The 16,621-nt window shown below is 39.7% G+C and overlaps 1 protein-coding gene across 1 annotated transcript in view; it reads right to left on the reverse strand.

The window, feature by feature from the left end:
* Window positions 1-5,664: 5,664 nt before the first annotated feature.
* Window positions 5,665-16,621, reverse strand: part of rad54l (RAD54 like) — a 29,242-nt gene continuing 18,285 nt past the window's right edge. Inside the window, exons 14-20 of the mRNA XM_080457236.1 lie at window positions 16,090-16,220; window positions 13,067-13,180; window positions 12,380-12,503; window positions 11,265-11,343; window positions 9,799-9,978; window positions 7,720-7,883; window positions 5,665-6,662 (exon numbers count right to left, since the gene is read on the reverse strand). Of these exons, the coding sequence (XP_080313362.1) occupies window positions 6,458-6,662; window positions 7,720-7,883; window positions 9,799-9,978; window positions 11,265-11,343; window positions 12,380-12,503; window positions 13,067-13,180; window positions 16,090-16,220 (997 nt within the window). The 3' untranslated portion in view covers window positions 5,665-6,457. The remainder of the gene's footprint in view (window positions 6,663-7,719; window positions 7,884-9,798; window positions 9,979-11,264; window positions 11,344-12,379; window positions 12,504-13,066; window positions 13,181-16,089; window positions 16,221-16,621) is intronic.

A 16,621-nucleotide genomic window follows, 5' to 3' on the forward strand; every position in this document is an offset into this window, starting at 1 on the left:
TTGCTTCCACAATCCATAATGATGCATTTTCGAACTAAATTAATTAGGCTATCTGCACTTCCACCATGGACAGACAGCTAAAACAACTCACTCACATGATTCACTTGAGCTGAGCCCTGATTTAATCAGATCTACATCCTCTTCTTGCATGAAATTCTTGGACGTCGGCCAGCCAGAGGCGGGCCCCGGACTGGGATGCGAGCCCCCCCCCCCCCTTTTTTTTTAGGTTGGGGGCCCGTTTCAATTGAAACGGGTGAAACATAGGAAAGGCCGCCACTGTCTACAAAGTCAAACGGTCACGATGTGACGGGTGAGCTTGTAGATCATTCTGAAACTATATATCAATATTGATGTATTTGTTCAAACACATCGTGGCATTTTTGTCAGATAGCCCAGGCTTACATTAAAGTATCTAATCCCTGACTTCAACAGGAACAGATTAGAAGAGAAAGTGCAAATCAAAATGATCGTATTCACACACAAACTTGTGTCACTTTGTGCCACATTGTGACACTTTGGCTGCATCTCAGGTCTTTATTCTACCGTCCTATAGCTCCTCTATCTTCATTCCTACAAGGGTGGAAGAAAGAATGAAGGAAGGAAGGGACATCTATGAAGGTATATATATGTTGCAAAATTCGAGAAATGGTAGATTTGATTTGAGCACTCCTAAAATGCGATCTACACGTTGACGTTGAATTTTGCACATGCATTATGTAAATTGACATTTTAAGTCGATTAGTTTTGCGCGGCTGTCGACCTACACACATGTGAATGTTGCGTCAGTGACTTCACTTTTATTTTTTTCTCCTTTGTGTGACTATGAATTCAGATTACGTGCGTGTATCGCAGGTTACGGGTTCACATTTGAGTGAGTTTGAGTGCTCAAATCAAATCTACAAGCTCGAGTCTACGAGTTTCGCAACATATCTCCCATCATATACTGTACTGTAGATGGCCTTTCCTTCTTTACACAACCTTGTTTGAGTGAGGATAGAGCAGTGGTTCCCAAACCTTTTAGCCTGTGACCCAAAAGAGAAATTTGATGTTTCCCGGGATTCAAACTAGAGAAAATAGCAGATCTACAAGCTCACGACACGTTGCAGAGAGCTTGTAGATGGGCTTTTTCACTTCCGCTTAAGAGTTACATTTATGTAATTTATTTCACTAGTTTCAATTCTATTCATGAAATTATTTTGAAAAATCATTTTAATTTCTTTTTAATTTATGAGAAAAAATATATTTTTTTGAAATTCTTTTGAAACAATAAAATAACACAAAAAGGGGGAATATTTACTCGCAACCCACAAAAATCAGTCCGTGACCCTCAAATGGGTCCCGACCCACTGTTTGGGATAGTGCTTGGACAGAGCAGAAATAAGTATTTGAGACGCAGCCTTTGTGACACGAGAGAGGAGACAGACACACCCATTCGTTAATAAAGTACACAATAGTTCAACTTTTGGAGAGGAGAGCCGGTCATTTGATCCTCCTTATTGTGTCTGACGACCCGGTAATCTACGTCCCAAAGTTGAATCGTTACCACAACCGTGAGAAGTCCATGTTGACACTGTTTCAGCTCAGCGGTTTGTGCTAACAACAAAGATGACACAACGTTTCGAGCACAGCAATGGCTGATAGGTTTGAACATTGCAGGTATTGAAGCCCAGAGCCATTCAAGGAGAGTAACGTCACCTCCGTCCACTTCTTCGGGCCAGGTCTTCTACATACATCCTCCTCACACTCTTTGGCGTTTGTCCCAGTTTTTTTCTTCTCTTCGAGCTTTCTCCTTCATACCTGGCTCCACGCTTCTTTTCCCTCCCTGCGTCCTCCCCTGCGTAGGCCTGTCACGATCAAGATATTTTACTTGACGGTTAATTGTCATTAAAATAATTGCAATTAACGATTTAATTTGTGTTTTTCTATTGAACATTGGAACAGAAAAATGAACATTTCTGTTTGCCTTTTAGGCTGTGTAAACACAAATTGCTCAAGGCAGATATGACAGGTAACAAGTAAATAATCAAAACAAATAATGTACTCAGGCCAAAACAGGATATATATCATCATCATTTCATACTTTCAAATGTTTTTCAAAATAGCTGAAATAGCCGAACTACAACCTCACAACGCATTGTGTCCTGCGATGCATTGTGAGCTTGTAGATCTGCCATTTCCGCTATTAAACTTTTTAAAAGTACCAATACCACAGTATACAAATACTCTGTTACAAGTAAAAGGCCTGTGTTCAACATGTTACTTGAGTAAAAGTACAACAGTATTGACATCAAAATATACTTAAAGTACCAAAAGTAAAAGTACTAAAATGTTTGAAAATAGCAGATCCACAAGCTCACAACGCGTCGCATCGTGTTGAGCTTGTAGATCTGCTATTTTCAAATAGCCAAGGTATAAAATAGGGCTAAAGTGGTTAATGTATGTTTTGTAATGTAATAACTTATATCTGCAAAGTAACTAGTAACTTAAGTTTTCAAATAATTGTAGTGGAGTAAGAGTACAATATTTGCCTCTGAGATGTAGTGGAGTAGAAGTAAAAGTATTGGAAATTGGAAATATTCAAGTAAAATACAAATGCCTCAAAATGTTACTTAAGTACAGTAGGTACATACTTTCCACCACTGATCAAATAATTGTGATCAGGTGATTGTGTAGTACTTGTGACAGGCCTACCGGTCCGTCGGCACAGCGCCGGGCGATGTAACCGTAGAGTTTGGGGCGACTCGGGTGGGCTTCGGTCGCACGGGCAGCAGACGGGCGTGGCTCTCGTAGAATTGGCTGCAGAGTGGACACTGGAAGTAGACGGAGGTCGAGGTCCAGAGCTCGCCCTCCCCGTCCTCGTGTCGCTCAGAAACCCTGCAGTTACTGAAAACCGACAGGACCGCGTCTCTAAAAAGTTAGACTTTAGATCACCAATTACCCAAAGACAGTTTAAACGTCTCTTGGAGAATATACCGCAGTGTCTTCAGCTAAGCTCTAAACACGTGGTTAGAAAAGCCGTTGAGAGTCAAATAGCCCGGAACATTGTTAAAGGTTATTTGCGACCCTTTCCCCTGGCCTATATAAACACATTATGCGTTGAAACACAAATACGCACAAACAGCTGCAAATAAAACCATTGGGGCTGTCACATGAGCATTAGAATAAATACATACAATACAGCCTTACACAAACATGACCATTACTTTGTTGGATGATATTAACTCAACAAAATAGGATCAAACCTGTCAAGAACTAATAGGCTGCTTTGTGGGATCATCTCCCCCCTCAGTGAATGTAGGCCAGTGTACCCTGTACACACACACACACACAGTGAGAGAAAAGACCATTGTAGCAATTGTCATTATGAAATGTAGTGGAACAATTAAAGGTCTTTCTGCACTGTAGTGGCCCTGCTCTCTCTCTCTCTCTCTCTCTCTCTCTCTCTCTCTCTCTCTCTCTCTCTCTCTCTCTCTCTCTCTCTCTCTCTCTCTCTCTCTCTCTCTCTCTCTCTCTCTCTCTCTCTCTCTCTCTCTCTCTCTCTCTCTCTCTCTCTCTCACACACACACACACACACACACACACACACACACACACACACACACACACACACACACACACACACACACACACACACACACACACACACACACACACACACACACACACACACACACACACACACACACACACACACACACACACACACACACACACACACACACACACACAGTAGTGGCCCTGCTGCTTTCACTGCTATTTTGGAACAAGAGATTCTTTATAAGAGGCTATCCTGATTAAATACATCAAATAAGTTAAAAACATCCAGGATTGTGAATGTATGTATATGTGTGTGTGTGTGTGTGTGTGTGTATGTGTGTGTGTGTGTGTGTGTGTGTGTGTGTGTGTGTGTGTGTGTGTGTGTGTGTGTGTGTGTGTGTGTGTGTGTGTGTGTGAGACTAAGTGTAATGCATGTTATAAAAGGAAGAAAAAGGTATTGGGGGGGGGGGGGGGGCATACAGGATTGAAGATGAGTTCAAAGAGGGACGCTACCAGTGCAGTGGTGTAAATTAACTACATTTACTCAAGTACTGTTAGTACTTAAGTACAATATTGAGGTACTTTTACTTTACTGGAGTATTTCCAATTTCAGTACTTTTACTTCTACTCCTCTACTATCTCAGAGTTAAATATTGTACTTTTACTCCACTACAATTATTCGAAAACTTAAGTTACTTTTTAGATTTTGATTATTACAAAACATACATACACCACTTCAGCCCTATATACATTTCGGCCATTTGAAAATAGCCGATCTACAAGCTCACAATGCGTCGCGGTGCGCCGCATTGTGAGCTTGTAGATCTGCTATTTTCAAAATATTTGTATACATTTTATACATTTGAAAACGTGTGAAATGGGACATTCTGCATAATGACTACTTTCCACTTTTGGTACTTTAAGTACATTTTGATACCAATACTTTTGTACTTTTACTCAAGTAAATTTTGTATTCCGTTTTTTTACTTGTGACAGAGTACTTCTCTTCTACATTGCCGTATACTTTTACTTAAGTAAAACATGCGAGTACTTTTTCCACCACTGTAGAGAAGTGACATGACCACTCTGCTGTCTGTCTCTGCTCTGTTGTGAATGTGTGGTTACATGGGGCTTATAAACGCTGTGTGTGTGTGTGTGTGTGTGTGTGTGTGTGTGTGTGTGTGTGTGTGTGTGTGTGTGTGTGTGTGTGTGTGTGTGTGTGTGTGTAATCAGAGATAACAGTGTCAGCAGACCCACAGAATCCAGACCAGACTAGATCCTGGATAACTGAAGACTGCCATACTAACCCACCACCAGCAGAGGGCTCTCCTCTCCCAACTGTAATAAGTCCCCTACTTTACAACAGTGGTTCTCAAAACGTTCTCATGACTAGGACCCCCAAAATTATATGTATCTGCCCGCGGACCCCTCAAAATCTCAAAATATTTTGTTCCAGGGACCCCCCAGAAGCAAAGATTTGAGTTACAAACAAATTCAAAAATAGCAGATCTACAAACTCATAGTGCGGCACGCTTGTATATCTGCTATTTTTGAATGGCCAAAGTATAAAAGGTTAAAGTGGTTAAAAGTATTGTGATGCTATATGAACACATTTAGCTGGGGACCCCCTGGAACCCCGCCAAGGACCCCTGGGGGTCCCCGGACCCACTTTGAGAACCAACGCTCTCCAACAAGTGGTTCTCAAACAGTTTCATGTTCAGGGACCCGCACATTTATATGCATTTGCCCGCAGACCTCCATCTGAAAACATGCTCCATTATTTAAAATGTGTACATTCCCCCCCACCCCCACATTTTCCACTGTTTAAGTGGTTTAACTTATTGCCATGCTATATTAACTGATTTAGATAGAAACCCCCCTACTCAAGTAAAGTACAGATACTCAAAACAATTACTTAAAGGGCAAGACCACTTTAGTAGAGGTTTGGGTTGTGTAGTTGCCTTGCCATGATGTAACTCCAAAGGTGGACGAGAAATCAAAAATAATTGCTCCAGTGATTAGAAATGTTATAAAGAATATGCAGGAAGTTAACGTTTTTATTAAAAAACAAACAGTACTTGGGTTTGGTGATGTTCTAGTCTAGAATCTATATTGTCTGAATCAACTTTGTTTGTGTTCGTTTACCTGCTAAAAGAGTGACTTTGAGATCTGTTTCACCGTGTAAGTCAATGAGGAGCATATTTTTAATTCTCAATTTCTAATCACTGGAGCAATTATTTTTTATTTCTTGTCCACCTTTGGAGTTACATCATGGCAAGGTAACTAACTACACAACCCAAAGCTCTACCAAAGTGGTCTTGCCCTTTAAGCACAGTACTCAAGTAAATGTACTTTGTTACCGTCCACCTGATCACCTGGTAGTCTTCAGTTCATAGCTGACGTTGTGCAATGGGGGGTTCAGAGCCACACAACAACCTTTATTTGCTCTTAAAACTTGTCACAACTGCATTGACACCTTTTGGTCACTTTTAGGATATTTTCTCCCACCTTTTTGAACCAACGCAGATTGAAAGCACATTAAAGTCAAGTCGACTTGGCTCAGGTAACACTTTTTTTTACTTTTGTATTAAAATGAAAATATTCTCATATTCAAAGAAACAGTAAAGAAAATAAATCACAACATGAACTACTGTAGATACACAAGTAAACAATTATTTACATAGACGGCACACAATGCCAGCATTTTTTCTTTGTCAGGCAGAAACCTTGAATCTCCATTTTTAAACCGTTTATGTTGTTTTAGTAAATTAACAACTTCGTCGAAATAAAGTAGCAAAAATAGAGACTATACAAAAGGAGGTACCAGAGAGGCCTGTTCCAACATGGCGGCTTCTGTGCATTAGAGCCTGTTGTCTCTGTTTAGTCTCCACAAGAGATGCTGAGGGCTAAAGACCAGCACTTAGACCACCCCGCGCTGGTCTTCGTGGGAGCGCTGGTGGAAGACGAAGGAGACGGTGGTGGGCTCCCAGGAGGCCTGCAGCACGGGGTCCTTCAGGCCCCGCTTGTCGCTGCAGTGGTTCCACCGGGACAGGTCGCTGGTGCAGTCGCAGCCGTCGGGCGGCGGGCGAACCTGCCGCCCGTTCACGCAGCGCGCACACCGCAGCCTGGTGCAACACAACAACACACGCGCACGCACGCACACACACACACACACACACACACACACACACACACACACACACACACACACACACACACACACACACACACACACACACACACACACACACACACACACACACACACACACACACACACACACACACACACACACACACACACACACACACACACGAAAGAAAGAAAGAAAGACAAAAACATCATTAAATCAATAAAATTACCAATTTTCAAAATGAGTGAAAACAGCCAATAGGGAACGCATCTGTGTGTCATTTTTAGATTTATTTGGCTATTCAAAAATAGCAGATATACCTATAAGCTCATAGTCCGCAGCACAGAGTCCCGCGCTATGAGCTTGTAGATCTGCTATTTTTGGAAAAATCGTGAAAATGTGTGCAAATCTTTGAATACATTTTTTTTTTGATGGGGGTCCACGGCCAAATACATATCATTTTGGGTGGTCCTAGACAAGTTTGAGAACCACTGATATTATAGAAACATATATATTTTTTTAAACTGTTAGGATTTAGATTATAATTGTAGAATCCCCAGAAGCAAAGATTTGAGTTACAAATGTTCACTTTAAAAATATATATAAAAATGAAAAATTTCCATGATTTTTCCAAAAAGTAGCAGATCAACAAGCTCATAGTGCGGCACTTGGTAGATCGGCTATCTTCAAATAGCCTAAGTAAAGGGCTGAAGTGGATATTGCGTGTTTTGTAATAATAATCCAAATCTACAAAGTAACTAGTAACTACTAAAGCGACGCGTTGTGAGCTTGTTAGATCTGCTATTTTCAAAGCATTTTTAAACATTTGGAAACTTGTAAAATAGGACATTCTGCTAAATGTGTACTTTTTCTTTCAGTAAGTATATTTTAATGCCAATACTGTTGTACTTTTACTCAAGTAAATGTATAATTCTGGACTTTTACTTGTAACAGAGTACTTACATTGCAGTATTGATACTTTTACTTAAGTAAAACATTTGAGTACTTTTTTCCACCACTGGGAGGGGGGGGGGGGTATTAGTGTTTACTTGTCATGGGTGTCACTGGGGGTCTCCTGGTTGAGGATGAACAGCTCCCGGAGCTCTTCGTGGCTGAAGTGTCTCTGGACGTCTTGCTCTTCGTCCACCACACAGCTGCTCAGAGCCTTCTTATGCGTCTGTCTCTGGAAGATCTTCTCCTCGATGGTCCCCGTCTGGCAACCAACACAACAAACACACCTCACATCAGAGACAATTTCCTCCACTAAAACTATGACGAAAAATGTTCGTGGACCCTTTTTCACTGACAAACTAAATAAAATCTAAATAAAAACTAAGCTATGATGACTAAAACTAAGACTAAATTATGTTGACAATTTCGTCAACAAATAAAAACTAGACTAAAATGTTAGTGAGAGACTTAGAGTAGAGAAGAGATCCAGTAGAACTGAAAGACAAGTCATCTTATGTTTGGTTGCGCTCGGGTGTTGCGCTCTGAAAATAGCAGATTTACAAGCTCACGCGTCGCGTCGCGGTCGCACTGCGAGCTTGTAGATCAGCTATTTTCAGCATGCAACAAAGTGTAAAATCAGGCATTACGACGCCATCAAGGCACCGCCAACATACATTTGGTCGACAAAATCAACCGTAGATTTAGTCGACTAAACTCTTATGATATTTAGTCGACTAAAACTAAGACATTTCAGATGACTAAAATATGACTAAAACTAAATTAAATTGTATTGAAAAAAAAAAAACGAAATAAAAATGTGCTGTCAAAATTAACTCATTGCCTGCCAATAACGAATTTTTTTTACATTTTTTTTTTTTTATTACATTCTGTATCTCGGCTCCTGAGTACTTTTTGTTTTTCAATGAAAAATCTCTGACAGCTAAAAATCTGAAATAACTCTGGCAGCTGGTGAGTTAATACTGCTTCACATCACATCTTTTTTATGCTGGCGTTCTTCCCCTGACTATTACTGCTACCCTTATTTACTTCAATTTTGTATTTTTCTCATGTTGCATTCGCACTGGCATCTCCAAAAGATACAAAAGGTACAAAGTGACGCAGTATATCTGTCACCAAGTCACTGCTGAAGTGTTGATCAACACACTTGTTGACATCAAGCATGTCCGACGACGAGCGAGAAAAATATAAAGGAAAGTACAATGCATGGGGTTAAAAAGCATGGCTATTCAAAAATAGCAGATATACAAGCTCATAGCGCGGCACTCTGTGCCACGCTATGAGCTTGTAGATTTGCTATTTTTTTGAAAGATCTTGGAAAATGTGTGCAAATCTTTGAATATATATATATATATATATATATATGTTTTAAAGCGAACAGTTTTTTACTCCGATCTGTGCTTCTGGGGGTCCATGGAACAACACATTTTGAGGTGGGGGTCCGCGGCCAACTACATATCATTTTGGGGGTCCTTGACATGGAAAAGTTGGAGCACCACTGATATAGCAACATGCTGTTAGGATTTAGAAAACATTTTTAGATTATGTATTTGCCCATCTCAAAATGTTTTGTTCCAGGAACAAAGATTTGAGTTACAAATGTTCGCTTTAAAAATATATATATATCCAAAGATTTGCACACATTTTCAAGATTTTTCTAAAAATAGCAGATCTACAAGCTCATAGCGCGATTATGAAGCAGCCCCTATAGAGCGTCGCAGTTCCCGCCCACTTCCTGTTTTTTTTGGTGCCGGAAGAAAAAACTCAATGCATTTTCCCATTGACATTTCCAAAAATATTTATATCTATTAATTTAAGCCTCGAATCAAGCCATCACGACATGACATGAATCATGACCATAAAACGTTTTTTTCTGTGATTTATTTTTATTTTATATTTAATTATATGATATACTATATTTAATAAATACCCTTTGTTTTGCCGTTTTCACAACAAAAAAAAAACACAGAATCAAACGTTTTATGGTCATGATTCATGTCATGTCATGATGGCTTGATTCGAGGCTTAAATTAATAGATATAAATATTTTTGGAAATGTCAATGGAAAAATGCATTGAGTTTTTTCTTCCGGCACCAAAAAAAACAGGAAGTGGGCGGGAACTGCGACGCTCTATATCAGTAAAGACGGCGGGACTCACAGAGAGCAGTCTGTAGATGAAGCAGGTCTTCTTCTGTCCGTCTCTCCAGACGCGCGCCATGGCCTGCTCGTCATTGGCCGGGTTCCAGTCCGGGTCAAACATCACCAGGCGATTGGCCCCGATCAGGTTGAGGCCACACCCCCCTGCCTTGCTGCTCAGCATGAAGATGAACTCTGGATTCTGACCACACCCACGTTAGGATTTCATTATTTATAGGTTTATTTCAGGGGGTCTTCAACGTTTTCAGGCCAAGGACCCCCTAGCTGAGAGAGAGATGAAGCAGGGACCCCCTCTATAATGTATAAATTGTGTTTCTGATAGACCTTTGCTGCTCTTTTTTCCCTCTACACCAGGGCTACTCAACTTAAGATGGCTCAGGGGCCACTCAGCAAAATACCAAAAGTCCAAGGGGCCGCCATAAAAATGACGGTCCTATTTTGGATTTTTCGATTTTGTAACGCACAAGAAAATGTACATTTTGACATCATATTCTTTTCACTGTACCAGGAAAAATGTGGGGGTCAAACCCCCCCAAAAACCCGAAATGCATAGAAAGCTATGCATTATACCTGTAACAATTGACGCACCTGTATGTATGTCTGTCTGTTTGTTTTTGAAAAATGTTTTAGCAACCCATATATTTGAACGGAAATGTATATTTTTATCCTGTGCTTAAAAAAAAAAAAAAAAAAAAAAAAGTTCTTTTTTTTTTTTTTTTTTTTACCATGAGGGGGCCGCCAAGACGCTGCGATCGGGCCGCATGCGGCCCGCGGGTTGAGTAGCGCTGCTCTACACCTATAACCCTTTGCCAAAATTAGCCGATCTAGCTTGTAGATCTGCTAATTTTGGCTAAAGTTCTCCTCAGAAAAGGGATGCTATAGGGTTCAAGTGGTTAATGTACAAAAATAAATATCATATCACGCAAAGATTTGGCGACCCCCCTGTAGTACCTCTGAGGACCTTTAGGGGTCCCGGACCCCCTGTTGAAGACCCCTGGTTTATTTTAAATGCAACGTTTCTTGTCTTTTATTTTGAACATGATTGTTACTTGAGTTATGTGTTATGTTACATGTTATGTGTACAAGGACCATGATGGAAATAACTAATAATTGCGTTAATAATTGTGTTTTTTTTTTTGGCTTTGAAAATCATAATTCTAAATTACAATGACCTTATTGTTTGCCTTTTAGGATTTGGCAGATATTATGTCAAGTAACCAAAATATACACAGATATGGCTGACAATGGCCGGTAGTGATAATCAAAATAATGTACTATGGCCAAAACAAGCCACATTTAAATAATTTAATACTTTCAAACATTAAAAAAATAATAGGCTATTTCCACAATTTTTTAACATATACCGTAAATGGAAACAATTGTGATGATCATGCAAAAATTGTTGTGAACGCAAATAATCACAACGATCCCCCGATCGCAAATAATTGCGGTCGTTGTCAAACTGACCGATAGATTGTTGAATCTCTCCACGATCTTGGCCCGTTTCTTGATGGACATTGTGCCGTCAAGTCGAACATACAGATACCTGTGAAATGCAAGACGGAGATCTGCTGATCACACACAGTGCTGGAAGAAGTACTCAAATGTTTTACTTGAGGAAAAGTATCCATACCACAAATGTAGAAATACTCTAATACCAGTACAACGTTTGGTATTCAAAATCTACTTGAGTAAAAGTACAAAAGTATTGGCATCATAAGTATATTATACTTAAAATACCAAAAGTAAAAGTCCTCTTACTAGTAAAAGTACTGTTACGCAGAAAGTCCCATTTCACAAGTTTTCAAATGTATAAAAATCCTTTGAAAATAGCAGATCTACAAGCCATAACGTGTTGCAAAGCGACGTGTTGTGAGCTTGTAGATTGGCTATTTTCAAATAGCCACAGTATATATATAGGGCTGAAGTGGTTAATGTATGTTTTGTAATAAAATCAAAATCTGCAAAGTAACTAAAGTTTTCAAATAAATGTAGCGGAGTAAAAAGTACAATATTTGCTTCTGAGATGTAGTGGAGTAGAAGTAAAAGTACTGAATATTGGAAATACTCCAGTAAATTAACCCATTTAGGGCGGGAACCCCTATTTTTAACTACTGTATACCTTTCAGGACGGGAACCCCTTTTGGGGTTCTTGTTGCTACAGTATGTACAGTATATAGCAACATATTTTTGGGTAATTTTTGAATTAATATTTAAAGTTTTTCAGAAAACTCAGGATTTAGAAGGAGTTTTTTAGAATTGGCCTCAGGTCTAAATGGGTAAAAAATACCTCAACTTTGAACTTGAGTACATGTACTTAGTTACTTTACACCACTGGTTGATCACCTCGACAGACAGACAGACAGACAGACAGACAGACAGACAGACAGACAGACAGACAGACAGACAGAGACAGACAGACAGAGACAGACAGACAGACAGACAGACAGACAGACAGACAGACAGACAGAGACAGACAGACAGACAGACAGACAGACAGACAGACAGACAGACAGACAGACAGAGACAGACAGAGACAGACAGACAGACAGACAGACAGACAGACAGACAGACAGACAGACCTGCGGGATCTGCACAGCTTCTCAAAGAGGTCCAGTGTCTGGGTGTAGTTGGACACCAGCACCACCTTGTCACTTGTTGTGCTCCGTGTGTGAGCAAGGATGTAGTCCAAAACCAGCATTTTCCCTACAATAAGACACAGTTATTTACAGCTTCTGCATCTTTGATTTTTCAATTTCAGTTTAGTTTTTTACTTCAACCATTATTTTATCCTTTGGCTATGTTTTTTAAATATCGTGAACATTTTGTGCAAATCTTTGAATATATATATTTAAAGCAAACATGTTGAACTCAAATCTTTGCTTCTGGGGATTTTACAAATGTCTTCTAAATCCTAACAGTTTTTTGAAAAAAACGTATGTTGCTCAAATCAGTGGTGCTCAAACTGTTTCATGTCAAGGACCCCCAAAATTATATGTATTTGGCCGCGGACCCCCATCTCAAAATATGTTGTTCCAGGGACCCCGCAGAAGCAAAGATTTGAGTAAAAAAAAATATATATATATATACAAAGATCTGCACAAATGTTCATGATTTTTCAAAAACAGCAGATCTACAAGCTCATAGCGCTATGAGCTTGCTGTCTCCCCCAAAGCATCACATCTGCGACACGTTGTGAGCTTGTAGCTCTGCTATCCTCGGCCGTTCTGGACGGAGCCTGAGTGAGGCTTCAGTGTTGAAGGTGATACCTGAGAGCTGAGGCTCCACAGCTTTAGCGTTGTTGTATCCGGCCGGAAAGAGATCCACCGCTCCTTCAAAGCCCTCCTCGCCCTGCACACACTTCTCATAGATCAGACCTGGATCTGAAACAAGAGAGAGAGAGAGAGAGAGAGAAAAATAAAAGCCTGTGACTATCATAAGTAGAGCAGCCACCAGGGATGTCATTGTATCATTAATTCCTTGGGTTTCCTTATTGATCACAAACAGCAATCAAGAGGCAATCATTTGGTGCAGGTATCTACAGTACCAAACAACCATTCCGATTGACTGCCAGATTTTTTGCTGTTTTCTGCCAGAGATTTTTCATTGAAAAAACAAAAAGTACTCAGGAGCCGAGATACAGAGTTTTTAAGTTTTAAGTTAACAAGGAAGTGGATAGGAGTCTAGATCTTCGAAAAATCATATCTCCTTGGTCTTTGGGTACATTTTTTTTTCTTCTAAAAACGCATATATTCTTGGCAAGCAAGTGATGGATTCTAAAGAACGCATATATGCGTTATTGGCAGGCAATATAATCTTATTAACAGTTCCGATACAAAATACAGAAGAACATTATTGACTAATCAACTGACTGATCAATTAATAATTGATAATTAATATTGATAATTGATTGATAATAATTGACTGATCAAGTTATCTGCGGGTTGTGAATCCATGTCTAGTCCCTCCGCCTTCTTTGTGTCTGTCTCTCTCTCTCTCTGTATCTCTCTCTATCCCTCTCTTTCTCTCCCACCCACCCACCCACACACACACACACACACACACACACACACACACACACACACACACACACACACACACACACACACACACACACACACACACACACACACCCACACACCCACACACCCACACACCCACACACACACACTCACATTTTTACACTTGAAGGACATGGATTTTCTGGGCTTTATTGACAAATGTAATGCACAAACGGGGGGTGGAAACAATTTGCCGACATCGAGAGCATTTAACTCGTTGTTGACTCTGTTGCACATTTATAACTTATTGCAGGGGTCTTCAACAGGGGGTCTGGGACCCCTAGGGGGTCCTCAGAGTTACTACAGGGGGTCCGCCAAATCTTTGTGTGATATGAAATATATCTTTTTACATTAACCACCTGAACCCTAGCATCCTTTTTCTGAGGAGAACTTTAGAACTTTTGCCAAACTTTTGCCAAAATTAGCCGATCTACAAGCTCACAACGCCTCGCAGCGCGAGGCGTTGTGAGCTTGTAGATCGGCTAATTTTGGCAAAAGTCTATCAGAAACACAAGTTCATACAATATAGAGGGGGTCCCTGCTTCATCTCTCTCTCAGCTAGGGGGTCCTTGGCCTGAAAACGTTGAAGACCCCTGACTTATTGTATTATAGTTAAGCCTATTATAAGTATGTTATAAGTAGAAGCCACGTGGGTTTTAATACCTAAAACCCTTGTTCTCAAACCACATCATGCCTACATTTTAATTGCCTACATTTACAAAAATGTATGAATGCCACTTAACATGTTCATGGACATAATGTTCTATTCAACAGCACACTTTCGGATAAGATGTTAACACATTGGGTGCCAGAGGTTTATTAAAATATTATACTTTGAGTGCCAGGACTTTTTAAACATTTTGAACCTTTTTCAAGTAGTCACAAAATATTTTCAGTGATCACTGTCCTCACGGTGATCCCCTCATTACACACATACAGGTCTCGTACAATTGGGGGGAAAAAATTTAAAACATTCGGAAATCCATTCCATAGTTGCAGCCAGTTGAAAATAGTTAAATTAACATTGTAAAAAAAAAAAGTGCACAGGAGCCGAGATACAGGTTTTTGAAGTCATAAGTTAACCAGGAGGTGGATTGGAGTCTAAATCTTGTAGGAGTGATATTTCCTGTTGCTGTGAAGGAAAAAAAATAAATAAAAAAAATAAAAAAAATAATTTTTTTTTTCAAAAACCGTATATATACGGTTTTGGCACTCAACGTTAGTATGCGCAAAACCGTATATATACGGTTTTGGCACCCAATGTGTTAAGATCATCTTATAATTACTCACCTACTGTACGTGTCATGAATGAGTTTGAATGTGCGTTCCATTAAAGGTAGGGTAAGTGATTTTCTTTGGTTAAAATAAGTGTTAAATAGCTCTATATTCTGATAGTACTCATTGCTATAGAGTGTTTGTTCAGTAACAGGAGTCTCCTTGTCTCTCCAGCTCTTTATTAAACAGAAAATGCATTTTCGTTTCAGTTTCAGTTTCATTTCCAATTTTATCCAATCACGATAGAGAACTCAATCAGGATATAGATTAAACAAGTGAAATTGGAAGTGATGACACTAAGAAATGAGCAGGCAAAATTGGAACTGGAACACTATAAAAATGAAGCTTAAAAATGGGTACTTTCTCCTGATTGGCTGAGATTTTTGACACCTACCAGAAAATGTATTTTCTCTTTATTAAAGAGCTGGAGGGACGGGGAGACTCCTGTTACTGGACAAACACTCTATAGCAATGATTACTATCAGAATATAGTGCTTTAACCTTTTAACAAAATACTTTTTGTTTTAACCCACAAATATCACTTACCCTACCTTTAAAGTCCCACACAAGTAGATAATGAAGGTCCCCAGGTGTGCAAAAGATGACAGGACTCAGTCACAGAATAGAATACATTGATGCTATTTGGAATTTACCAATATCAGTTCAGTTTAACACTTACCTAGCTCTCTCAGACCGTCTATACTTCTGTAGTAAAACAGACCTGAATTGCACTGTACTTGGTGAGTTCCTTTTCAATCTGCACCAAATGTCTTCCCCAAAAATAGCAGATCTACAAGCTTGTAGATCAGCGACTTTTTTGCGAATTGGCAAAAACCGCTAATCTACAAGCTTACAACTAGTTGCGATGCGAAGTGTTGAGCTTGTAGATCAACTATTTTAGCTATTTTTTACATTTTTATTGTGTTTAATCATTAATTAATCATAATCACACTTACGATTGCACAGCTTCTTGAGAGAGGTGATGGAGGACAGGGAGGACATGGTGATCCTGTCCTCTTGCAGGGTCTCCAGGGGTTTGGCCTGCCTCACAAACCTCTTGTACAGCTCTGTCTGGAGAGGCGTCAGCCTGCGAGACATTCAGCACAGACACACACACATTAGACTGGGGCTACACAATATATCAGCCATCTGTCGTCGTGCACAGTATACGCACATATCGCGTTTTAGTTTAACCCTTGAAGACCGGGAACCCATCTGTGTCTCATTTTTAGATGTCTTTGGGCTATTCAAAAATAGCAGATATACAAGTTCATAGCGCGGCACCGAGTGCCGCGATATGAACTTGTAGATCTGCTATTTTTAAAAAATCGTGAAAATGTGTGCAAATCTTGAATCTTGAATATATTTATTTATTATTATTTTATTTTTTTAAATTTATATTAAATTTTTAACTCCTGTTAGAACAACTCCTGGGGGTCCCTGGAACAAAATATTTTGAGATGGGGGTCCACGGCCAAATAAATGCAA

This window comes from Gymnoscopelus braueri, assembly GCF_963280865.1.
Source record: "Gymnoscopelus braueri genome assembly, chromosome: 18".
NCBI lineage: Eukaryota > Metazoa > Chordata > Actinopteri > Myctophiformes > Myctophidae > Gymnoscopelus > Gymnoscopelus braueri.